Source organism: Neofelis nebulosa, chromosome X, assembly GCF_028018385.1.
Source record: "Neofelis nebulosa isolate mNeoNeb1 chromosome X, mNeoNeb1.pri, whole genome shotgun sequence".
Classification (NCBI taxonomy): domain Eukaryota; kingdom Metazoa; phylum Chordata; class Mammalia; order Carnivora; family Felidae; genus Neofelis; species Neofelis nebulosa.
Genome location: NC_080800.1, coordinates 1580378 through 1607500, shown reverse-complemented (window position 1 = coordinate 1607500; position 27123 = coordinate 1580378). Strand labels below are relative to the sequence as shown.

The 27123-nt window shown below is 52.2% G+C and overlaps 1 protein-coding gene across 1 annotated transcript in view; it reads right to left on the bottom strand.

Annotated features, from left to right (window-relative positions):
* CD99 (CD99 molecule (Xg blood group)) overlaps window positions 1–19797 on the bottom strand; it is a 31154-nt gene extending 11357 nt beyond the window's left edge. Inside the window, exons 1-5 of the mRNA XM_058714069.1 lie at window positions 19640–19797; window positions 3202–3234; window positions 2904–2948; window positions 2278–2325; window positions 1535–1603 (exon numbers count right to left, since the gene is read on the bottom strand). Of these exons, the coding sequence (XP_058570052.1) occupies window positions 1535–1603; window positions 2278–2325; window positions 2904–2948; window positions 3202–3234; window positions 19640–19706 (262 nt within the window). The 5' untranslated portion in view covers window positions 19707–19797. The remainder of the gene's footprint in view (window positions 1–1534; window positions 1604–2277; window positions 2326–2903; window positions 2949–3201; window positions 3235–19639) is intronic.
* Between the last annotated feature and the right edge of the window lie 7326 nt (window positions 19798–27123).

The window sequence follows — 27123 nt, the reverse complement described above, 5'->3', positions numbered from 1 at the left end:
TATCTGCTATCCTGGGACTGTCAGGAGGCTCTCGATGTCTCGGAACAAAAGAAAACACCATCAGGATCAAAAGCAGAGCGGGGACAGGCGCAATCCAACAGGGAGTATACTTTCTGGAAGAAATGTCTCCAGTATGCAATGACAATTTAATTCCCAATTCTATTTTAAGCTCCTGAAGTTAGCCTCACCAAAAACTCTGCTACAGAGCCTGAAAAAGACTCCAAAAAAACAAAAAACAAAAAAAGGAAAACATATAGCAATCTTTTGGATGAATATACATGAAATGATCCCAAAGGAACCTTAGTAATAGCCCTACCTGTTCACTCCCCCCGTTACTGGTGACACATTTTGTTCACGTCTCGACTCTGGACTCGGCCACGAGACTCAGAGGTTAAGTTGTCAAAATGGAAGCCAAGCCAGTATTTTAAAGTAGCCTCCGTTGGGCCGGGTGGTCTTGCCCATTGAGAGGGGCTCACCGAAGCTCGTGGCACAGTGACCTCAGTCATCCAGACAAGCCAACCCAGAGGACCCACCCACTGACCACAGACACAGGACAGCCACGCCCAGATCAGCCAAGCCCCGCCCAGACTCAAGCCCCGCCCAGCCCAGCCCCGCCCCGACTCACGAGACAGAACGATTAAAAAAATTTTCGGCCACATTGGGTTTGGGGATCCTTTGTTAAGGGTCAATAGCTAGCTGATACACATCAAATTTAATGCATCAGTTTCACGAAACCTATCATGATGAAATACGGGTCATTCCACAAAGCCACATACTTTGTAGGAGGACATCCTTCAGCGTATGACATGAGACTCACGGGTTAAAAGAAAAAAATATATATATATGACCACATGCATTGACAAGCACCTGGCCCTGATAAAACTGAATATGTCCTGGGCTTTCTACCCAAGGCAAAATGATTCCAATACAAGAGAAAGGAAAGAGAAAATATAAGTATAAAAACATAAATATATACACACGATTAAGAAACCATTTGCCAGTAATATGATAGTCTTTTCATAAAAACTAAAAAACAAAGACAAAATTATTAACAGGTAATAGGATTCTTCATTAAGTGGCTAGTGAGGAGCGATGTACAAAATTCATTTCTGGGTTACAGAAATGAGCCCCAAAATAGCGGAGATTAAATGTGTCCACAGAGAGGCACCTGGGGGGCTCAGTCGGTTGAGCATGTGACTCGGGCTCAGGTCCTGATCTCGCGGTTCCTGGGTTCCAGCCCTGCGTTGGGCTCTGTGCTGACCGCTCGGAGCCCGGAGCCAGCTTCGGATTCTGTGTTCCCCTCTCTCTCTCTCTGCCCCTCCCCTGCTCACACTGTCTGTCTCAAAAATAAATAAACATTAAGAAAAAGCAAACATCTTTTCGAAAGCTGCTTTCCACTCCTGGAAACCCCACAGGACTTTGCCCCGCGGAGCCCACGTGGTGCCCAGACCACCGTGAAATGAGCGCCTCTCTGAAAGGGAGCCCACTATCCTCTGAGAAACGCCCAGCGGCCCTGAAGGGGAGGGAGTCTTACCGGAAGATCCAGGCTGCTTGGGGTCTGGGTTAGGCTTCGGTTTGGGTGGTTTAGGTGGTACTGGGTCGTCTGTTTGTAAAAGATAAGCGTTGCATTTATGAGCACTTTGCAGTCAGCAAACACACACACACACACACACACACACACACACACACACACACACGAAAAAAAAGAAAACCAAGGAAAAGGCATCAGTTCACCTCCGCCTGGTTTCCCAAACAGCTACGAATTGGAGTGTGCCCTTTCTCAGGGTGGGGACCCCGGGACACAGTCCCCTGCCCATTTCTTTCCCAGTGTCAGTACTCACCCTCAAGAGAACTGGGCCCTTCCCACGCTTCTGTAAGTTTCCGACAGAAACCGAAGCAGATGTCTGGACCGGCTGCGGAATTCGCAGGACCCAGCCCAAAGGAAAACTCGGGGCCCACGGTTCAAACTGGACTGAGCATTTTAATATGGCGGCCACAAGCCAGGCTGGGCTCTTGGTGAGTGTGTGCACGGGTCACATGCCTGAGCTCACACCGTCACCCCAAAGACGGTGAGCCCCGTTGAAGAATAAACGCAGGTCCACACTGGGGCAAACCACACACCCAACAGCAATAGCCAACAAGGACAGGCCGTCGCCTGCGTTTTGGGGGGTGACAGCCATCGCTTGCTTCCGAGAGACGACGCTCGTGGGAATGATACTCATGCGGCAATCGGAAGGACCGTCAGCCACACGGGAGACTTCCGAAAACCATACTTACGGCTTCCTCCCCCGCCAAGGGCGTCTTCCAAGTTCAAGTCCGAACTGTCTGCAAGGGAAATGTGTCATCAGCCCCGAGGCTCCGGGGAGGAATTCAGACCCCTAAACAGACCCCTAAACAGAGAAGACCCTGCTTCCCCAGCTCCCTAAACGCTTTTCCTGGCCCCAGTCTCACCAAGGTCAGAACGTCAGAGCCGCATTCCTGACCCATCACATGAAAACAGCCACGGGCGAACCCAAGTCCCCCAAGAGTGGCCACAGCCACGGGGGAGGCAAGGCTCGGAGCGCTGGGGACAGACATGTGACACCGTGTGTGGGCGGCCGTGCACCTGCGATGGGCGTCTCCGGGCCCAGACGTGCGGGACCACCCGACGGGAGCCTCCCTGATGACCCAGGTGGCCTGCGTGTTCCGAACCCTTTCCGAGCTGCAGCTACGTCTAGGGGTTGCAACGCTCTCTGGTCCCACACCCTTTGCCAGCTGGTAACCCACAAGGACGTCAGCCCCGGTTTCTGCAGAGAAACCACGGGGCCCACGGGGTTCACCAGCAGCTCTGGGGGCCGACGGGGGGCGGGGGGGGGGGACGGTGGGGATCTGTCCTGTGCCCGCCAGGGACGTCCGCCTCTTACCTGTGCCGGGCTTCTTGGGGGGCGCTGTGGGTTTCTTGTTACTGTCTAAAGAGAAAAGACAGTCTGTGAGCGAGACTGCTCGGGAACTCTGAGCCCGCTGAGGACCCGCCATTAACAGGTGCCGAGCAAGGTTTTCACTGAGACCAAGAGCATGTATACGGTGTATACGAAGGCATTGACCCCCGTACAGGCTGTGTTATACTTAACTACGTGCGGGTAAAACTCACTGTCCTGTGTGAGCCTAAATTTTAACATTACCTCCCACATGTCACAAGTACGAAATTTTAAGGGCACTCACCGTCGAGGGCATCCGACAAATCGAAATCCTGGCCTACGAGGCAAAAAAGAAAAAAAAAAGTCTGATTACGTAGAAGAAACGTACAAACGTGAAAATTAACGAAATACACAGAAAGGGGCTGATGGGTTTTGTGACGTTGCTAGCGTGTGGCAGCTTTAAAAATTTTTTTTAACGTTTACTTATTTTTTTTTACTTTTTTTTTAACATTTTGTTTATTTTTGAGACAGGGAGAGACAGAGCATGAACGGGGGAGGGGCAGAGAGAGAGGGAGACACAGAATCGGAAACAGGTTCCAGGCTCCGAGCCGTCAGCCCAGAGCCCGACGCGGGGCTCGAACTCACGGACCACGAGATCATGACCTGAGTCGAAGTCGGACGCTCAACCGACTGACCCCCCCCAGACGCCCCTGGCAGCTTTTTAAAACGTAGGACGAGCTGGGGCTTCTCATCTGGCCCCCATGTCCACGTTCACACCCTGAAAAGTAAGACGTTGGGGGATGTTCGAAACGGCAATGATCTTAAAACATAGCTGCAGTTACGAGAGTCAGAAAACGTGCTGATTTGGTCTGAGCCTGATTCATGAACAGCAGACCCCTTGCATTAAATGAGTAACGAGTTCCCACATGATGGAAAACACACAGAGGGAAAACTCGCGCCTCATGTGACCCACGTCTGTGACCACACAGCCGAACTATGCTTCCTGCAGAATCAGCAGACAACCCACAGAACACACACAAAAATATTGCTTAAGCTCCCGGGTCCCCGAGAAGGGGGGAAAGTGCCCTGATGTGCCTTGTTCTTTGATTCCGTTGCTACCGCGTTTATTGAAACCATTTTAGTGCTGTTGTTCAGAAGCCATTTCTGATGGGCTGCAGGAGAGGAAAGGAGACGAGCCTTGGAGAAGCCTGATCGGGCTGTCCGGTCAGCTGTAAGGCCAGTGACGGTACCTGTGAGGTCAGAATGTTAAGGGACACCAGCCCCAGCTCAGGAAGTGCTAGACATTTCAGGCTGCACGAACAGCCCCAGGAGCCAGGTCAGGGTGGGGAGGTGTTCGCTTCTAGGCGATGTGTGACCCAGGCTGGGGTCTGTGATTGTCCCCTCTGTCGTGTGTGTGTGTGTGTGTGTGTGTGTGTGTGTGCATGTGTGTGCGCACATGTGCAGGCGTGTGTAGGTGTGGTTTGTGTGTGTGCATGTGTACATGCACGTGCATGGTCTGTGTGCATATGTGTGGATATATACGTGTACGTGGTCTGTGCACTTGTGTGTGGATATATACACACGTGTGCATAGTCTGTGTGAGTGCATATGTGTGTATGCATGTGCACATGTGCGTGCATGGTCTGTGTGCATATGTGTGGATATATACGTGTGCATGGTCTGTGTGTGCATGTATGTGTAGATATATACACACATGCACATGGTCTCTGCGTGTGCATGTGTGTACATGTGTACATGTGTGCACGGCCTCTGTGTACGTGCATGTGTGTGCCTATATACACATGTGTGCATGGTCTGTGTGCGCATGTGTGGATATATACAGACGTGTGCACGGTCTGTGGGCGTGCCTATGTGTGTATGCGTGTGTACATGCGCATGCATGGTCTGTGTGCATACGTGTGGATATAGACATGTGCATGGTCTGTGTGTGCATGTGTGTGTGGATATATACACATGTGCACATGGTCTCTGCGTGTGCATGTATACACGTGTGCACAGCCTCTGTGTGCATGCATGTGTGTGTGCCTACACACACATGTGTGCATGGTCTGTGTGCGCATGTGTGGATATATACAGATGTGTGCACGGTCTGTGTGCATGCACATGTGTGTATGCATGTGTACGTGCGCGGGCATGCTCTGTGTGCATATGTGTGCATATATACATGTGCATGATCTGTGTGTGCATGCAGGCTGACTGTAACCATCGACTCAGAACTCGCTAATAAAATGCTGCCTCCTCTCCCCGCACAACCTGCCAGGGCAGCTCCTTGAGCTCGTGGGTCCCCTTGGTGCCCCTGCTGCTGACCCCACGTGGCCTCCACACAAACCCTGTAAGAGCAGATGAAGCAGGGGTGGGGGCACCCTGCCAGCCAGCACCCTCCAGCCCCCCACAGCCCCAGGCTGCCCTCTCTGCCGTGGTTCTCCCCCAGAACCCTCTGCAATGCACACCACGCAGAAGGTCCCCATACTGTCGCCAAAACAAAGTCTAGAGCCCACTGCTCCCAGGGACCCCAAGGTCAGCCAAGGACAGGTCTCACGGCGCACGGGCAAAGGAACGATGCCCCCTTCCAGTCTGTTCCCCACCCACCTTGTGCACGCAGAACCCCCTCGAACCCCAGAGCAAGAGCTTGGCTGCCAGCTGTTGCACAATTGTGCAGATGTGTGCAAAAGTCACGCACACACACCGAGATCCGCTGAAACCCCCACAGGAACCGGCAAGAAATGCAATGATTCAACAGCCAGCACTCGACGGCCAGGAACACCGCCCAGTGTATTTCCAGCCTGACTTAATCTATCCGTCTACACAGCCCCCGCTGTGCTGCCTGCTCCCCAGACTGCCTCCCGGGGCCGACAGAGCTCCCGGGGTCGACGGAGCTGGAGGAAACAGTAGCACATGGGGCCACCAGGCCCGACCACGCGGAAGGGAGCCTGGGCCCCGGGGCCCACACTCGGGCACAGAGTCCCCCGTCCAGGAGGAAGCCGGCCGCTGTGAACAAAGCCTGTGCCTCCCCAGACGCCCAACACCCCTCACGACTGCAGATGTTCGGGGGACCCAGGGTGACTCACACGGGGCGAGGCTACGCCTGGCAGGACACATGCATGAGTCACCCCCACGGCAACTCCCTCCTGCAGCCCCTCCCGACTCACATCGGTGTCACATGGGGACACAGGCCCAGCCACACGCAGTCCCCGAGCCGTCCCCCGCCCCCGGGCAGGTGGAATATGGAGTAAGTTATACACATACGTTTGGAATAAGTTTTATACATACGTACATATACATAGAACATAGGATTCTATGTAGAACTTAAATTACAGACATATACGTGGAAAACGTTATACATATTTACATACGCATACGATATAGGATTATATATAGCATATAGATTTACAGACATATATTTGAAATAAGTTACGTATATTCACATATATACAGAATATAAAATTGTATATAGAACATGGAATGAGTCATATACCTATGTGTGGAATAACTCCTATATGTTCACATGTATATAGAATAAAAAATTCTATATAGAACATGGGTTCTATATAGAACATACATTATAGACATATATTTGTAAATATACACCTACATGTATAGAAAACAAGATTGTATATGGAATGCGAAATAGATTATAGACATATTTAGAATAAATTGTATATGCTCACGTATATATAAATATGGAATTACATGTAGAATCTGGAAGAAATAATATACATATTTGGAAAAAATTCGCTATATTCACATATGTAAAATATAGAATTATATATGGAATATGGAATAAATTATAGACATAATTTGGAATAAATTTTATATGTATATTTACATGGAAATACATCTATCCTATTATATTCTAACTATATCTAATATGTACTGATTCTATATATGTAATACATATTCTAAATATATCTGCTCTATATTCATATATATTTCTATATAGAATATACAATTCCATATACAATATGTAATGAATTATAGATATTAATTTAGAATAAATTGCATTTATATTTACATAAAGCAATATATATAAATATACTTACAATAATAAATGACAACAATTGCAAATTATATAGGTTATACACAGACCTTATAAATCCTATAGACAAATTATATCTAAACTAGAAGTCACTTACACAAAGAAAATTACAATAGGAACAAAAGATATTTATAATGTATTATAGAAACTGTAAATGATCTGATTTATAATTATACAGAGAAGTTATAAACCATATAAGCAAATATATAGGAATAATTAAAAAAATGTTTTGTAGCATTTATTTATTATTGAGACACGGAGAGACAGAGAATGAACGGGGGAGGGTCAGAGAGAGAGGGAGACACAGAATGGGAAGCAGGCTCCAGGCTCCAAGCTGTCAGCACAGAGCCCGACGCGGGGCTCGAACCCAGGAACCCTAAGATCGTGACCTGAGCCGAAGTCCGGCGCTCAACTGAGTGAGCCACCCAGGCGCCCCACAAAAGTATAGAATTAAAACAGAAAGCAAGTCGGGAAAGCAAGCCTTACATCCTCTGTCCCACCCCTTTCTCTCTGCCCCTCCCCTGCTCACACGCACACACACTCTCTCTCTCTCCAAAATAAATAAGCGTTAAAAAAACACGTAAATCACACGCGGCTTGCTGGCCTGACCCAGATACCTCTTTGTCGCCCTAACCGGTCTGGTGAGCACGTTGGGGAACATCAGAGTCCCGGACGTGCCTGTGCAAACACATTCCTGGGAATACACCGGGAGCACCCGCCCTTCTGTCACTGTCTGGGGGCCGCTGGCCCTGCTGGCCCGGACCCTCCACTCTCTTCCCGCTGTGGCTGCTTCCAGACCATCTCCACCGCTCCCTCCCCCCGGGGGTGGGGGGGAGGCATGGCTCCCCACAGGGCGAGCTCCTATCTGACTCCCAGCCCCCAAGGGTGCTCCCTCCCACTGCTCCCTGCACCCCCCCCCCACCTGGACTGGCCCCAAATGACCCCTTAGACGAGCGCAGACATTATCAGCTCATGGAGCCATCTGCGGCTCCAGAAACTGGCCCGAGGTCCCAAAACAGACTGGACGTTTCTGCCTATTAATTACATGATTCATGCAGGTTACACGGTACGAAGTGTGGGGAACGCTGAATGAGTGGGTACTCGCCCCATCGTTGCTCCTAGGGGATTTGCGTGGTTACCTTCTCCCGCCTTGGGTCATGTGTCCACCAGAGCATCCATCCGCGACCCTGTCGTGCATTACCGCGAGAACTCCTATTCGTACCTAAAAGCCCCGAGGAAATGCTGCCTCCTCCAGGAAGCCCTCTGTCACTCCCCCTGGGTGCAGACTGACGCATTTCCTCGCGAATTCTCAACTTGGGCTGCGGGTGATTTCCTAAGCACGGACGCTCAGGCCATGCTCCAGGCCAATCAGATCAGAGACTCTGTGAGCCGGGACCCAGGCGCCGGTGTCTGAAAGCCCACCGGCATCGCAGGCTTTTAATTCCTTGAGATGCCTTGTCCCTCGCCTCTGATCCCTTGGTCCAGACTCTGCCAACAGCCCGTGTCCCTCCAGCTGGGTCTGCACGCCGCCCATCACCAAAGGGATCTTGCACAGCCAAGTGCGAATGTGCACCTGTCTCCTTCCAACCCTCCAGGTGAGTTTCACACACACATCCTGGCAACCTAGGCCGCCCGTCACGTACCCCTGGGGTTCCACAGCCAGAAATAAGCTATGTCCCTGCAGCATTCTGTCTCCTCAGCCCGCACACAAGCTACCTGAGACCTCCCCACGGTCCCACCGGCTCCCATACGTTCCTTTGCTGTTTTCAAGCCACTGCCCCAGCCTGAAACGCCCTCTCCCCCCTTCAGGCTTCTGTTGCTATGATGGTCTATGCAGGGCGCCCAGGGTGGTCTCCACCTGCGAGGAGCTCTCTCTGGCCTCTCTGGGGGACACTGGTCCCTGCTCCCCTCAGGACACCGCACCAGAAGGGGTACCTTCCCTGCCACTCGCCAGGCAGAGAACAGACGATGGGGACCAGGTATTTCTTCTGCAGGCACCTGAGCCAACAGTGTGGAGAGAATACAGATGCCACTTAACATTCGATCTGTGCTGACGGAAGGCAAGCGGGAGAGCCAGTGGCTGGCTGTGTGGGTAAGTGGACACATGGATGGGTGAGTGGGCTTGTTGGTAGATGGTGAGTGGATGGATGTGTCAGACAAATACATAAAGGTAGGTGGATGGATGGGTAGATGAGTGGATGGGTGGGTATTTTGATGAATGGATGGCCAGGCAGATAGCTGGACAGACAGATGGGTGTATGGATGGATGGATGGATGCACACATAGATACGTATGTGGGTAGGTGCGTGGATAAACAGGTAGGTGGCTGGCTGGCTGGCTGGCTGGCTGGCTGGCTGGATAAGTGGGTGGATGGATGGATGGATGGATGGAGGGGAGGGATGAATATAGGGGAAGGATGGATGGATGCATGGATGGTTGGTTGAATGGGTGGATGGATGGAGGGGAGGGATGGATGGATGGATGGATGGATAGATGGATGGATGGATGGATGGATAGATGGATGGATGGATGGATGGTTGAATGGATGGGTGGCTGGGTGGATGGAAAGATGGGTGGGTGGGTGGATGGATGGATGGATGGATGGATGGATGGATGGATAAATGGGTGGGCTGCTGGACAGAAGGATGGATACATGAATGTGTAGATGAAAGAAATGATGGATGGATGGATGGATGGATGGGTGGATGGATGCATGGGTGGATGGGTGCATGGATGGGTGGATGGGTGAGTGGGTGGGTGGATAAGTGGATGGATGATGGATGGGCAGATAAGTGGATGGGTGAATGGATAGGTGGACGGTTGGATGGGTGGATGGATGGATGGATGGATGGATGGTTGGTTGAATGGATGGGTGGCTGGGTGGACGGAAAGATGGGTGGGTAGATGGATGGATGGATGGATGGATGGATGGATGGATGGATGGACAGGTGGACGGATGGATGGGAGAACAGTTAGACAGATGGATGGATGGATGGATGGATGGATGGATGGATGGATGGATAAATGGGTGGGCTGCTGGACAGATGGATGCATACATGAATATGTAGATGAAAGAAATGATGGATGGATGGATGGATGTATGGGTGGATGGATGCATGGGTGGATGGGTGCGTGGATGGGTGGTTGGATGGATGGATGGGGGAGTGGGTGGGTGGATAAGTGGATGGATGATGGATGGGTGAGTGGGTGGGTGGATAAGTGGATGGATGATGGATGGACAGGTATATGGGCAGATAAGTGGATGGGTGAATGGATAGGTGGATGGTTGGATGGGTAGATGGGTGGATGGATGGTTAGATGGGTGGATGAGTGAGTGGATGAACTGATGGATGGATTGATGGATGGATGGATGGATGGATGGACGATAGATACATACATACATACATGCATACAATGATAGATGGATGGGTGGACAGATTGACAGACAGAATGGATAGAAAGACAGGACGGATGGACAAATAGCTATGTGGGTGGTAGACACATGGCCAAGACAGATAGGGCAGCCTGTCTCCAGGGGCTCCCAGGTGGAGGTGTACACGTCTCCTTGCTCTGAAAGCAGCTGGACTCATCACAGCAAATCACGAGCATATATCAGCCACCAGAAAAGGAGTGGGTCACAACACAGGGAGCCGGCCTGGGGCTGGGGAAGGGATCGGGGACAGGGAATACAGACAGGAACACGAGCCTTAGCTGAGCACCCTGTGCCCTGCTGCTGGACAGGAAGCTCCTGTGTGTACCTCTTGGGATGCCAGCACCACCTTCCCTAAGGTGCCACGCCCGAGCCTCTCTCCAAGTCAGGCGTACATAGACAACAGCTTCCAAACCAGCTCCCTCTGGTTGCACGCGTGGTATCTCCAGTGCTCTGTATCTGGAACCTCTCCTTATTTTCTCCTCGCCGTACGTGTCCTCCTTCACTCCTACCTTTTGTGATATGGCCATTTGCCCAGACTCTCAGATGGAAGGGCCCCCCTTCACTCCTGCCAGCTCCTTCCTCACATATTGCATCCGTTACCAAATCCTGTTGATTTCATCTTCTGAATCTTTCTCGATTCATGCTCCTTTCTCCATTTCTGCCTTGTTTTTGTTTGTTTGAGACTCATACCCGTCCCCCTAACATTTTTCTCAGAGAAATGCAAGAGCCCTTAACTACTCTCTGCCCTGACTCGTGAGGCCCTTTTAGGAGGGCTGGGCACTCCTTCTCAGAATACTTCACGTTTTAATGCACAGGAGAAAATACACGCAGGGTTGCAGAGGAAGCCAGTTGTATTAAGCCAGTTCTCTGTCCTGATGCCTGAGTGAACGTTGCACCTGCAGACCGGCTCAGTGACCCTCAGGTTCTCAGAGAACCTCCGAGGTTCTCAAGCCTGGCCCCACAGCGGGGTCCCCTGAGAGTCTGGAGGAATCACTCTTGCCCAGCCCCATCTGTGTAATCTGGTTTATGCTGGATGGCAAGACCAGAGCCTTGGGGCCACCTGGGCTCAGGTGTTGGAAGCTGCACTGAGATCTCCAGGTGTGGCTGCATAGACCACAGAGGGAGATGCCTTTCTCAGTAATGTGGCTTCACAGGGAAAAACAGGACACTGTCCTATATTTAGAGAAACTTAACTCCCCTGAATCCTGTTGGGAACTTATCCAAGACCAGTCACCGAGGCCTCTCCAACTCCTCATGGATTCTATAATGTGTCCACCCACCCATCCATCTGTCATCCATCCAATCCATCTATTCTATCTATCTACCTATCTATCCACCTCAACATCCATCCATCCATATATCCTCCCATCCATACATCTATCCATCCATCATATCTATCTATCTATCTATCTATCCATCATATCTATCTATCTATCTATCTATCTATCCATCCATATCTATCTATCTATCTATCTATCTATCTATCCATCCATTCACCCATCCATCATATCTATCTATCTATCTATCTATCTATCCATCCATATCTATCTATCTATCTATCCATCCATTCACCCATCCATCATATCTATCTATGTATCTATCTATCCATCCATATCCATCTATCTATCTATCTATCCATCATATCTATCTATCTATCTATCTATCCATCCATCCATTCACCCATCCATCATATCTATCTATCTATCCATCCATCCATATCTATCTATCTATCCATCATATCTATCTATCTATCTATCTATCTATCTATCTATCTATCCATCCATTCACCCATCCATCATATCTATCTATCTATCTATCTATCCATTCACCCATCCATTATATCTATCTATCTATCTATCTATCTATCTATCTATCTATCTATCCATCATATCTATCTATCTATCTATCTATCTATCTATCTATCTATCTATCCATTCACCCATCCATCATATCTATCTATCTATCCATCCATCCATATCTATCTATATCTATCTATCTATCTATCTATCTATCTATCTATCTATCTATCCATCCATTCACCCATCCATCATATCTATCTATCTATCTATCTATCTATCTATCTATCTATCTATCCATTCACCCATCCATTATATCTATCTATCTATCTATCTATCTATCTATCTATCCATCATATCTATCTATCTATCTATCTATCTATCTATCTATCTATGCATCCATCATCCATGCATTCATCCATCATCATATCTATCCATCTATCATCATCTATCCATTCATCATTATGTATCTACCCATCCATCTATCATCCATGCATTCATACATCATATCTATCTATCCATCAATCCATCCAACCATCGTCATTATCTATTCTATCTATCCATCCATCCATCCATCCATTCACCCATCCATTATACCTATCTATCTATCTACCCATCTATCCATCCATCCAACCATGCATTGTCATGATGTATCTATTCATTCTATCTATCTATCCATCCATCATCCATGCATTCATCCAGCATCATATCTGTCCATCATCATCATCTATCCATTCATCATTATGTATCTATCTACCCATCCATCCATCATCCATGCATTCATCCATCATAATATGTATCCATCTATCCATCCATCCTTCATTATCTACTTACCTATATATTCATCATCATTATCTATGTATCTATGTATGCATATATCCATATATCCATCTTGCATTCATTTATTTATCCATCCATCCATCCACCCATCCATCCATCCATCCATGCACTCTGTCTATCCATCCATCCATCCATCATCCATGCGTCCATCCATCATCGAATCTATCTATCCATCTATCCATCCACCCATTGTCATTATCTATCTATCTATCTATCTATCTGTCCATCCACTAATTATCAATCTTTGAATCTATGCATCCTTCATGTGAAATGTACCATTTATCATCTACAATCAATCATCAAGCCATCAATCATCAATCCCAAGCTTCAGGTGCTACCTTACTCCAGCCGGCCCATGGGTCCTTAAGTAAGTTCCCAGCAGGAAGGGGCTGGGGCCTCAACTCTCTTGCAGCCCCACTCACCGAGACCCCATGGTCTCCTTCCTTTCCTGCCTTGGATCGTTCCCCTTACCTCCTCCCTTCTTTTGCTGGGGTGCGCTGGGGCCCAGCGTGAGGGGAGCTTGGGGCAAACACCACGGTTTGTGTTCACACTGAGAACGGAACACAGCCCCTCTCTTTAAGAGAAGGCAGGTGACAGCCACAGAAGGAGACCGGCCGTTTTGGGGTTCTTGTAGAATCTACAAAATCAACTTGCCCGCGAGGCCCCGTGTCCCAAAGACAACATAGTCTACTTATTCTCTGTGAGCCAATATCGCGGGTCCACGGTGCATTATGTTCTGCTACACAGCCCTTGCCCTTGCCACGGACCAGTCATCCCACCACAGGGATGGGGACCAAACAGAAGAAGCCAGGAATCTCCGGCCTCGTCATCTTGGTCGATGAGTAATGACTTCCCGAGGGGCTGAATGCAGCCGCTCTGGTTCTTGGCCTGACTTCCCAGGGAGGGCAGTTCACTGAAGGAATTACAATTATTGTTTTTCGAAAAGTACTCTGAAGGATCCATGAGCACGTTTGCACACGCGCTTCTCGGAAACGAAGGGATCTGATCCCAAACTTCCGAGGCCAGAAAGGAACGTGACTGAGAGGCGTCTGGATCATGCGAGTGCATTTAAACACTTGTGCCTGCCACCCGGGGTCACGAATACGGAAGCCTCAGGCATGCACTTAGCGGGGCTCGTGAAGAACATACGGACGGTTTATCCTCTGGCGAACTTTCTTCTTTTCCAAGGCCGCCGGCCGCACGGGAAACTCACAGCCCGTCAGCGGGTCCCGAGCTGCCGTTTGAGAAACACACTGGTTTGAGGTCTGACTCGCGGAGCGGGGGGAGGGGAAAGGAAGCATGTGGTTTCCTGTTTAGGGGATTTTAATAATACGTCTAGCGGGGCCACACTAGGGAGAGTGGCAAGGCTGAGTCGCGCCCAGGCGCAGCTGAAACGCACCCGTGCCGCCATCTCCCAAATCTAGTCTAACGACTCGGCAAGCTAAGAGCAAAAGACTCAAGTAAGGGACGTCCTCCGTGTCCAGAGCGGTGGAAGGTCCTGTGAACGCGCTGCATCCAAATGGGAACCGGGGTCAGTCTCCGTCCACCCGCGACGCGCACGCGGGAAACACCCGGAGGGGCTGGCGCATCAGCCAACGCGCCCAAGCAATATGGCAGCACGGGGACACCAACGGTCGACCCGCCTTCAGCGCGCGGCCCTCGGGGGGCGCTATGACCAGGCCCGCACGGGGGGGCTGGTGTGTGGGTCAGGGCTGATGTCAATGGAAAAGAGTCCCCCGGTGGAAACGGGGAACCACATGAGGGAACCGTTCTCCTTGACTCCAGAATCTGGTTCTTTCTCGAGTGCAAGGAAATGCGGGTCTAAATGAGCCGCTCACGTGCACAGTGGGCGGTCTCAGCGGAGCCACGGGCGAGTGGTGGTTTTCCGTGTCGGCCACGTGGGCGGATTGCTCGTGGAGCACACATGCGTGCGCACACATGCATGCACAAGCGTGCACACACACATGCGTGTGCTCGTACACACGCCTGCACACACACGCGTACGCACACACGCTCACCGGCGCCCACACACATGCGTGCACTCGGACACGCATGCCTGCACACACGCACGCTCACCCGTGCACACAGAAGTGTGCACGTACACAAGCGTGCACTCGGACACACGCCTGCACACACACGCACGCACGCCTGCACACACAAGCATGCATATACACACACACTCGGACACACACACACACGCTCACCTGCGCACACACAAGCGTGCACATACGTGTGCACTCGGACACACACGCCTGAACACACACGTACGCACACCTGCACACACAAGCATGCGCATACACACGCGCGCACTGGACACACACACCTGCACACACACACACGCTCACCTGTGCACACACAAGCGTGCACATACACGCGTGCACTCTCAACATTCATGCATATGCGCACAGATGTGCATCCACACAATGTGTGTGCACACACGCACAAGCACTCACACATGCACATATGTACAAACACACATGCAGGATGTGCACACGTACCAACACACTCGTGCACAAACACGTGTGCGTGCACACACGTGTTCACAAGCCTGCATACACACCCAAACATGCACACGTGCACAGACGCACACAATACATGCATACACACATGCACATGCACACACACGTACACAACGCACATAATGCATGCATACACACACGCTCACAAACGTGCACACACAATACATGCACGCACACACGTGCACACACAGAGTACATACACGCATGCACACATGCCCACACACAGTACACGCATACATGCACACAGACGCGCATGCACAAACACACACCCGCACACACGTACACATGCACACACAATATACAGGCATATGCGCACGCACACACACGCATGCAGGCACGGTGTTTTGGTCACAAGCTTGCTGCATAACCACACTGCTCTCTGGCCCCTCTCCTTCCCTGGAAACGCTGTCTGGAAGGGGAGGAGACCTTGTGTGTGCTCACAACCCCACAACAACACCCTTCCTGTCCCTTTGCATTTCTTCGGACAAGTAACACCAGCAGGAAAGACTTGTTTCCGCAGGTTCCCTGGGGATTAAAATGCCTGCTGGCCCTTGTTAACCCTGTGTCATTCTGGGGTTTCGCAAAAGCCCCTCTGTATATGGAATGTGTTTCCCACACTCCCCCCCTGCCCCTGCCGCCCCCAAAAGGACTTCTGGAGCCCCATAAACACACACTCTGTTGTCAACCCCAGAACTGGGTCAGGACGGCCCTGAAGGATCTCTGATTCACGTGGGACAGGCGCCCAGATGTCAGAACAAAGCACAGGAGGACCCAGGGAGGCGGCCTGCGCCCCGTGTGTCTGTCCGACCCCGCCCCCCCCCACGCCCCCTGTAAAACGCTCGTCCGCTTCGTGAGCATCGGGATGATTCCACGCAGACCCAAAAAACTGAGGAATTTTGAGCCTCCGAACGCCCGTCCGCGTAAGTCACAAACCACCTAGGACTCTTTTCCCCCTACAAGAAGCCAAGTGAACTGGAAACTCTCCGCGGGAGGAAACACCAGGATCCCCACGTGGGTGCGAACCAGAGGCCCCCCCCACCCCCACAGATCCCGCTCGACATCCCGCCCGGACTCCTGGATGCGGGCTTGGTTAAAACGTAGTGCGTGAGCCACATTCTTTACTAAATGAGAGCAGGCAGCCAACAGAGAATCCGGATGAAGATAAAAAAAAAAATCTACAAAAACTGTTTTCCTATCTCGAGATGCACACACACACACACACACACACACACACACACACACAGAAAGTGTTAGCAGCATCGACTGAAGACTGAAAAAAACAAAAGCCACAGGGCAGAGGTCAGTGAAGGGCAGTTAAGTTTTATCAGAGCCCAAAGGGCAGGCGGTCAAACAGGCGGGATCGTCAGGGCCCTGTCTTCTGGCAAGAAAGGCAGAGACGAGACGAGAGCCACCAGGAAGGTGCACAAAAAAGGCCGACGCTCGCTTTTGACATTCTCCCTGGGATGGGGCTTCCTGGGCACTGAAGGCTGAAGCCAATGGTCTGCGGTCTCCACCCACCACACACCAGGGGCCCCCCTCCCCCTCATGGTGAAATCCCTGCTCTGGGAGAGTCGAAACTGCCTCTTGTTTCCTTCCGAGGGTCTCCACTCCAGCGGGAATTTCAGAAGAAACCCAGGAACCCAGGATCCAGGGTTCCAAGGCCTCTGAAACCCGCCCTGTACTATTAAAAACAAAGGTCCCTCCCCAGGCTCAAGGGGCTTTTGCAGCCAGCGTGGGGCCCAAGCCAGACACATATTTCTGTAGCAAAGTGTCTTCTGACCTTCACCAACTCCAAAGCGCTTCCGTGATCAAAACCCATTGGTGTGTTTGGAGCAGCACAGCCCTGCCCCCAACCCCACCGGTAAGGAGGTGGCCGGAAGGACCCGGGTAAGACGATGGACGGATGGGAGGCGTACTACAGCCCCATTCTTTCTCTGCTCTTTTGGGGCAAGGCTGGCTCCCATCGCCTCCCCCACCATGGGGTCACCAGTAATTTTCTTTTCTTATTTTTTTAACGTTTATTTATTTTTGAGACAGAGACAGAGAGAGACAGAGAGAAACAGTGTGAGCGGGGGAGGGGCAGACAGAGAGGGAGACAGAGAATCTGAGGCAGGTTCCAAGTACTGAGCTGTGAGCACGGGGCCCACGCGGGGCTCGAACCCACAAACCGCGACATGACCTGAGCCACTGAGGTGCCAGAGATTTTAGTAAAATCATTGCCAATCTTGGAGTTTCCCAGCACAATCTACGGAAACCAGGTGACTCCGGGCTAACCAGGCTATGGTTTTTTCTTTAAAAAAAAAAAAAAAAAATCACAAAATGACTAGTTTGGGGCCCCAAGAATCTAAGGCTGCCCCCCACCCAGACCCGGAACCCCAGAGCTGTGAGCAAACACCCTGGCTACTCCAGACTTTCCCCCTCACCCCACGCAGGTCTTGGACTCTGGGACCTGGACTCTGGGACCGTCCCCTTTTCTTGCAGCCCTGTGTCCTGTGGGCCTGTTTTCATGTTCCTCCAACCCCAGCGGATGGCACATCCTAGAGCCACCAAAGGCACTTCTCCATTTCCCGCACACAGGAGGAGCTCCGTGGGCCAGACGCCAGTCAGCAAACCCCCACCCCCCACCCCGGAACCCCGGGAAAGTTCCTTGGAACAGGAGCCATGCAATTGAACAGCAGAAATACAACCACCCGGGGAGACACAAGCAGCAGCCAGGGGCAGATGAAGAAACGCATTTCTTTAAGGAAAAAGGAGGCACAACTTGGAAACGCATGCCAGGCCCTCCCCAGCAGGCTGTAAAGTGTTCCAACACATCCCCCACAGACCAGAATTCATCTTCCGTAAAGCCAGCGCAGGGCGGGCATGAAGCCCGTTTCAAAAGCGCAAACGTTCCCCACATCGCAGATCTTTCCTGAACCAAGCAGGAGGCCAAGGACGCAAAACATAACCCCACGCCCCCGCCCCCGCGCGGAGCCAGACGTCACTAACACAAGGAACCTTCCCAGCACAATCCAGACCTCGTGTCGCGATCCCTGTTCCCAAAATGTGTCCTCCTCTCATCATCAGACCTGTGCTGACAAGACTCTGCCCCGCCTGGCTGTGTCCTAAAAATCTGGCCATATTAACGGGAGGAAAAAAAAAAAAATCATAATAATCGTCCAGCGGTGGGGGGGGGGGGGGAGGCTTTAAAAACGCCACGTCCAGCAAAATCCAGCTCTCCTTTGGAAAGGAGAGAGAGAGACAGAGAGAAACAGGATCCCAGATGCCGCTTGCAAAGGCGAACGCCCCGAAAACACAGGCAAAGGAGCAGAAACACGCCGGGCCGGCGCGCAAAGCGAGGGTGGTGGGGTCACGGCCCCTTTCCGTCTCCTGGTGTCCTGACACTTTCCCCGCGTTTTCCGAATTATTTCCTGGAGCGCAAGCAAATCTGCTGAGGCCCCACGTCTGTTTCCAGCGGGCGCGCAGCGCCCAGGTCCCCAGGGCAGCGTGCGCACACAGGGCTGGTGAGCGCGCCCGGAGCTCCAAGTTCGCCCTAAGTCCCCCCACCCCCGCTCCCCCGGCTGGGGCCGGCTGCACAGCCCAGTCCAAATTTAGGCCCGGAGTGCAGGGCGTGGTCCCCGCGCAGGAACAAAGACTGGGGCCCGGGAGAGCGCCGGGGGGACCAGGACCGCTACGGGGGGGGGGCGGGGGGGGGGGGAGAGACCGAGACCTAAGAAGTCACCCTCCTGCGGGCATCCAGGGCCCCCCGGCTCCCCCGGGGAACCTCCAACTGCCCGAGTTTCTGATTTTGGAAACACTCAGCGCCCTGGGCCTCTGGAACAAGTCCACACCCGCCCAGAAAGAAAGTTGCACAGTGGAGCCGCCTCCCGGGGCGTTGGCTACCCGCTGGCACAGCGCGTCCCGTTCGTCCCGCGGGGAGGAGGGTTCCGGGGTCCCCGCTGCGCCCCTGCACCCGCCCCCCACAGCGCGCCCCCGAGGCCGTCCCCGGGGTGGTGGGGGGGGGGGGTGTCCCCGGACGCGCGTCCCCACGCCGGTCCCCCGGCCGGCCCGCGCCCCCTGCACCGCGCCGCACCCCCAGGCCCCCACAGATGGCTCACCCCGAGCGGGCACCAGCGTGCCGAGCAGGCCGACCAGCAGCAGCGCGACGGCGGCCCGGGGAGCCATGGTGCGGCCGGCGGGCGCCGCGTAGGAACCGTCCCGGGAGTGGCACGCGCGGGCGGCGGCGGCGAGAGTGCCCCCGGGGCGGGGCGCGCGGAGGGAGGGAGTGGGGGGGGAGGGAGGACAGGGAGGAGTGGGGGGGAGGGAGCACGGGGAGGGGAGGGTCCGCGCTCTGGCCCCGCCCCGGTCTCGGCTCGCCCCTCCCGCGGCCTCCGGAGAGCACCCGGGGCGGGCGGGACGCAGGGGAGGGGCTAGCGGGGGAGGAGCGGTTACCTGGGGCGGTCCCGAAAGGAGCCAGCGACTGCCTTCCCTGCTCGGAAACTGGGGCCCCCGCCCGCCCCTAACACCCCCAGGGCAGCCCTGAAGAGAAGCGAGGAACCCCCAGCGCCGTGCTCAGAAGGTGGGGACCCCCACCCGCTCCTAACAGCCCCAGCGCTGAGGAGAAGCGAGGGACCCCCCCCCCCCCACAACTCCGAGCTCGGACAGTGGGGACCCCTCCATGTGTCCACAGACTCTTCCAACCCCTCACTGGCCCCTCCCCCCCGACGAACAGGAAGCAAACCATTACAAGTAGCGGGAGCCCCCGCCCTGCCCCTAATGGGACCCTGGGGCCACCTTGGGGGGGGGGGAACAAAGTGAAATCCTCTCCTTTCCCGCGAGAGGTGGGTCCCTGTCCCCCGCGAAGACCCCACTCCCATCCCGAAGTCCAGTCTGAACTGACACAGCCCGGAGCTCGGGGTGCAGGCTTTGGGGGCGCAGGGCAGGCCCCACTCCCCAGTCTCAATGGGGACTCCCCCTGCAGGAGCCTCCGGAAGCCTCTCCCCAGCCCACGCGGGGGGCGGGGGGTGGGGGGAGAGGCTTTTCCAGCCCGAGGGGGGAGGGGGGAGAGGCTTCCCCGGCCCCAGGGGTGGAGGGGCCTGTGGCGGGGAGAGGGGGTGCGGAGGGGGGAGAGGCTTCCTCTGCCCAAGAAGGTGTGGGGAGGGGGAGGGGGAGAGAGAGAGAGGCAGGAAACCCCTCCCCTTCCCCTCAGGAGGTGCTGGGGCCCTGATGGGTCACTGTGCAGGTCACAGGCCAGCAGTGCTGGGGCTGGACCCCCGCCCAGACTATCAATATATATATATATATATATATATATATATATATATATATATATATATATATATATATATATATTTAATTGAGATGTTAGCTTAATATTCTGTCCGTGTGTATTCAGGATGCAGAACATCTCGTCCGCAGAAAAATCCCTGAGTCAGATGCCTGCCTTGGCCCTGCAAACCCTCCTACCGGCTGGCCAGGCTCCCACTCAGCACACCCTTCCCCTCGGGGGTCACCCGCCTAGCTGCTGCCACCTTCTGTCACCTCCGTGACTCAGACAGAGGGGACGCACGGCAGAGACATTGCGTTGCGCCCCAGGGCCCCCCCTTAGACAACTGCAGCAGGGAAGTTTTCTGGCTTCTAGGCCGGCAGAAAGTCAAACGTCAGATTGTGGATTCAGACGCATGAATTTCACGGAATCCTTTCTCATCAAAACAACAGTCATCTGCCTTGGGAGTCAATCTGGGTGGACTGCCCAGCGGAGACCACGTGTGCCCCCAGCCCCCACTGACCCGCTCAAGGCATCTGTCTCTCCTCATTCCCCTCTCCCTGGCCACAGCCTTGGGGCCAGAGGAGGGTGTGGACCCTAGGCCGGGGCAAACAGTAGGCTCTTACCATGGAGCAAAGGGACGCTGGAGCTGGTGCAGCCCTTTTGGCACCTTGAGGTAAGTCAGCCTCAGAATAATGTGTGCATGAAAGAAACCGCCTGCTTTGTACCAAAGTCAAAACCCAGAGACCCCTCCCCAACCCTGGGGAAGTTTCCAGTCCAGCCCTGTCATCTTCAAAAGAAAACCTCAGCCTGGCCAGTCCTTAACCTCTGTCACGGGCTGCGCAAGGACTCAAACTCCTCTGTTGACACCACCCTGAATGTTCCAGAACGTTCTGCAGGCAGGGAGCGCATTTTATCGCCAAGGGGCTAGGTCTCCATCATCCGTCACTTGCACCGAGTGCCAGGCTTTGAGGATTGTTGTTTTATTTATTGTTTTTTTCAATTTATGTTCATCCCCACAGGCATTTTGAAGACTTTTCTTTGTAATTCGTTAAGTGGGCTTTTGTTTTTTTCAAGCGCTCCCTTCCTTGGCTCAAACTAAAAAATTTCCATCACATTTTCCGGACACTCTGACATCAGGAAGCCCTGAGTTCCAGCATCAAAATTAAATGAATTGGAGAAGCATCCGGAGTTGTATCCAAACACCAGGGAACACATCTTTGAAGGGCATAGGCTGAGACAGACAGATGGACGAGGGAGGGAGCTCGACTCAGAACAGGCTTTTTGGTCTGCATGCATTATACTGGTTCAGCCTGGGGACAGGATGGGGACAGTGTGAGCCTGTTTGCGTCTGTGTAACACACACACACACACACACACACACACACAGTAGCCCTTCTCCCATTTTCTAGGGACGATCCCTTGTTGACTACAGTGCTTTGTGTATTTATCTGGAAAAACTGTGGTGGGTGGTGAAGGTGATGGCCGCACATGTATTCACGAAGGGGCGGAAGTCACCTTAAGGTGACAGGGTCCAGGTCCTGACTGATGGAACTCACAAAGGTCAGCAGGGGGGCAGTATTATCAATACTCCGGCTCATGCTGGTGTCCTGCCTGGGGAGTCCAAAGAGGCTTAAAAATCCTGCAGAAATTCCTTGGGAACGCGAGCCAGGTGAGTCTGGACTGTGGAAACGGCACGCGGGGCTGAACGCCGGGTTTCCGGTCTCTGAGTCAGTTGGGTTATCTCCTGCCCGGGTAGACGCTGGTTTTCCATTCCTTGGTTCCCATAAAATCGTTAACCACTGAGGTTCTTGTAATTCTGTGTCGTTCTGACACCTGCAACCAAGTGGTGCATGAAGGGTGAAGGGGCACAAAATAGTTGGGGGGCACCTAAACGGACGTGCCTTCTGTAAGAAAGACTGTCTTATCTTTCTTTCCCCGGAAGCGGGGTGGGGACCCCTAACACTGTCAACCCCTCGACCTCTTCCGGTCCTTCTCTCCTTCTGAAGAATGGTTTTGGGGAGTTCGGTTTCCAAGGAGGATACACATAAATGCACCAAGAACACCCCAAACCCGTGCACATTGCCTAGAAACGCTCTCTGGGCTGTCCAAACCTGTAGTCGGGACGATTTCTTATAAGGCGAGGGATGTCTTTGTTATCTGTATTTGCTAACCTCTCTGCACTGCATCTGTATTAGTTTGTGTTTTTTCTTAATTTTTTTAATGTTTGTTTCTGAGAGAGAGAGAGAGAGAGAGAGAGAGAGAGAGAGAGAGAGATCAGGGGAGGAGCAGAGAGAGAGGGATACACAGAATCCAAAGCAGGCTCTAGGCTCCCAGCTGTCAGCACAGAGCCTGACTGGGATAGATGGGTGGGTGGGTGGATGGATGAGTGGGTAGATGGATGGTGAATGAAAGATAGGTGGCTGGGATTGGCCAATGGATGGATGCATGGATGGGTATGTGAATGGATGGATGGGTGCCTGGATGGATGACTGGGTGAATGCATGGATGGATGCATGGATGGACAGATGGATGCATGTGTGGATAGATGGATGGATGGATGGATGGATGGATGGATGAATGGGTAGATGGATGGATGGATGGATGCATGTGTGGATAGATGGATGGATGGATGGATGGATGGATGGATGGATGGATAGATGGATGGATGAATGGGTAGATGGATGGATGGATGGATGGACAGATAGAAGGATGGATAGATGATGGATGGATGGATGGATGATAGATGGATGGATGGGTCGATGGATGGATGGATGGATTGGATGGAAGGATGAATGGATGGTTGGATGGACAGTTGGATGGAGGGATGGATGATGGGTGGATGGATGGATGGATGAATGGGTGGATGGATGGATGGATGGATGGGTAGGTGGATGGATGGATGGATGGATGGATGGACAGATAAAAGGATGGATAGATGATGGATGGATGGATGATAGATGGATGGATGGGTCGATGGATGGAGGGATGGATGATGGATGGATGGATGTGTGGATGGATGGATGGATGGATGGCTAGATGGATGGATGGGTGGCTGGCTGGATGACTGGGTGAGTGGATAGAGGATGGATGGATGGATACAAGATGGATAGATGGATGGATGGATGGACAAACAAGAGAACCTTATACTAGACAATGTTGTATCATTTTATAGTCTATTTCCACATGGGAGAAACTATGAGGTAGGGAGTGATTAGCCTATTTCAGCTCATGAGGAAACTCCCTGGGCCCATGGAGCTCATGAGTGGCAGGTTGGGATGAGAACCAAGTCTTTCTGGTTCTGAGTCTAGGCTGTTTGTACCTTACTGCCTCTGGATTGCCTGCAAACCACTGGCATTTTCCTCAGAGTGTCCACAGCAACCAAGAGAAAGAGTGTGTTTTATGGTAGAGTTCTTATATTAGAAAGTTCACCGTGTGTGCCTGTCAGTGGTCCAATCTATTTTAAAAACAGTACTTTAATTAATTTAGCAGAAAAGGTCATGTGTGAGCCTTAGGTGTGTGTATCTTCCCTCCTCTTAAACGTGACGTAGGTTGGGTCCACTGCAGAAGTCAAAAGATGTAGTGAAGCTACATAATATAAAAACAACCACTTTGTTGAAGGGGCTAAGTTGTGGCTTGTCTGGGTCAGAATCAAGAACAAATCTATTTCCCAGAGTCCGCGAGTCTTCCCCTTATCCCGGAGGACACGCTCCAAAGCTCGAAGTGTGTGTGTGAAACTGCAGATAGGACCTGATCGTACATGGGCTATATTTTCCCCTACACACGCATGCCTTTGGCAACGTTTAATTTATCAACCAGGTGCAGTCTGAGACGAACAATAACGAATCATAAAATAGGAGAGTTAGAACAACATGCAGTCCTGTAAAGTTACAGGAACGTGGTCTTTCTCTGTCTCCCTCAAACATCTCATATTTCTGCACTCCCCCTTCTCCTTCTTGTGATGACGTGAGACGATAAGATGTGACATGATGAGATGAACTGGGGTGAATGATGTAGGCATTGCGACGTAGAGTTAGGCTACTGTTGTTGACCTTCTGGCAGTCTCTCAGGAGGATTATCTGGGTCCCAAACCACAGATAAGGGGACACTCCCGAACTGCATTTGGAACACGAAAGCTGTTTGTCTCTACGTGTGTTTCTTTTTTTTTTTTTTACTTTTTTTTTATTTTTTAACTTTTATTCAGTATTGAGAGACAGAGTGTGAGTGTGGGAGGGGCAGAGAGAGCAGGAGAAAGGATCCCAAGCAGGATCCAGGCTCTGAGCTGTCAGCACAGAGCCCAACGTGGGGCTTGAACTCACAAATGGTGAGATCATGACCTGAGCTGAAGTTGGCTGCTCAACCGACTGAGCCACCCAGGTGCCCCTCTACGTGTGTTTCAATAAGGAAACAGCCCTGTGTCTTCACACTGTGTGGGTGGCCAGCATCCCAGAGTGGCATCTTCCCTGCTACATGCGTTGGCCATGACGGTCACGGTCACGGGCCGGAAAGAGTTGTCCTAGACGTTCCCAAAACGCGGAAAGTGGCATAAGACCCATTTGAATTGACATCTGTTTATGTGCATGTATCTGAGTCTCCCGATAGGCTGTGAGCAGTGTTAACCATTGTTTCTACCTCAGTACATGGCTAAAAGCCCAACATGTGCACACCCTGCACTTTAGACGTGAAGTTACCCCCACTGAATGCATCAACGCAAAAGTCAACTCACCCCTACAGGCTGTGCATTGAGATAACGAAACTCCTGGTCATTTTTTACATCTACATGAACGTGGTCCATGGCAAGAATTGCATCCGTCTTAATTCTAAGATGTATAATGGTTCCAGTTATGTGTAAGATCCTACCCCAAAACTTAGCGGTTGAAGACACCCACACATGCATTTGGCTACGAACAAACAAACAAACCGAAAACCCTACAGTGTGGGAGGGCTTGGCCAACTTTGGCTGCTTGTGCAAACATGATTAAGAATTTCAAGATGGCGGCAGGAGACCGTCACACCAAGTGTGGAGCCCCCTTGTGACCCCAGGTGCAACTGCACACATTCCCGAAATCAGCTCTGGCTGAGATGTTGGGTGAGGCTGTCCCACGGACGCCACATCACGAGCTTCCGGGAGGACAGAGGGATGAAACCAGGTCATCTGCTTATGCAGCCACAAACACATGGCCAGTTTCAAGACATGGGGAATGGCAAGATTCTGGAAGGAAACACGGGCCAGAAAGATCTACGGGATGTGGGTCACAGCAGCCCAGCTGGACGAAGCATGTTCTGGCATGGGGGGGGGGGGGTCACACGCAAGACCAGGTGAAAATAGACGCATTTCTTCGGCACACAGTTATTTAGCATATGGTGCATTGAGGATCGTGTTCTAGGTACTGAGAGGCTGGGAAGCTCAGGCTGGGAAGGTCGCCTGGAACCGATGCCCCCACGTCTCTGCAGAGAGCGAGTCTGAGAGCCTTAACGGGCAGTGTGGGAGGCAGGGTGGAGACAAGGGGGTCCTTTCCAGAGACCGCGGGAAGGGGGCAATTTATGATTTCTGGTCCAGATCAGAGTCATTTATGCACCAAGTAAAAAAGCAAACAAACAAAAAAATGTAAGGACGTAAAGACACTACGGTTCTTTTCACTCGTATGTTCAACTTTTGGGAACATTTACTTCCTGTCCCAGAAAATAAAATCCCCTTTGCTGAACTGCCAGTTTCGCTGAAAACCCACCAGGCCATCTGCCTGGAATAAACGTGCATCCGGTTGGGGCTGACGGCTGACGGGAGCCAAGGGTTGTTGGTCGGGAGACCGTTGTCGGCCACAGCGTGGCCGTCGATCACTGACGAGCTCAGGTGGTTTCCCGTGATCCGTCTTGTGGGCAGGAAGCATTTGACACGGGCCCACGGGTTGAAACAACCCCTGTCTCCTTCTGACGGTCCTCCTCTCGGGGGATCCTGGCGAGGGGATCCCATTGTGGCCGGATGTTTTTACCTCAACGCCCGGGATCTGTTGTCTCCCTGCGTTGGAGAATGAAAACATTGATGCAAAGTGAGCAGGACGCAAAAATCGATGAGAAGAAAACATCCGGAAGGAAGAAAATGTGAAAACTGTCTTAACAGAGAGGAGGCACTCGAAAGTGAATGCCCGAGGACGGCCCGCAACTTCCTTGTTTATAAGGTTTTGGGTGCCCCCCTCCCCCCTTATCTGGCTTATTGGCTGGAGAGGTCTGGGTGCTGGGTTGTACATTCCTGATCGATTCATTTCCAGCGTATGAGGGCTGATCTGTGTCCACGCTGGTCCTCGTGGGTCTTAACGTTTTATGGCCTGCTAGTGATTT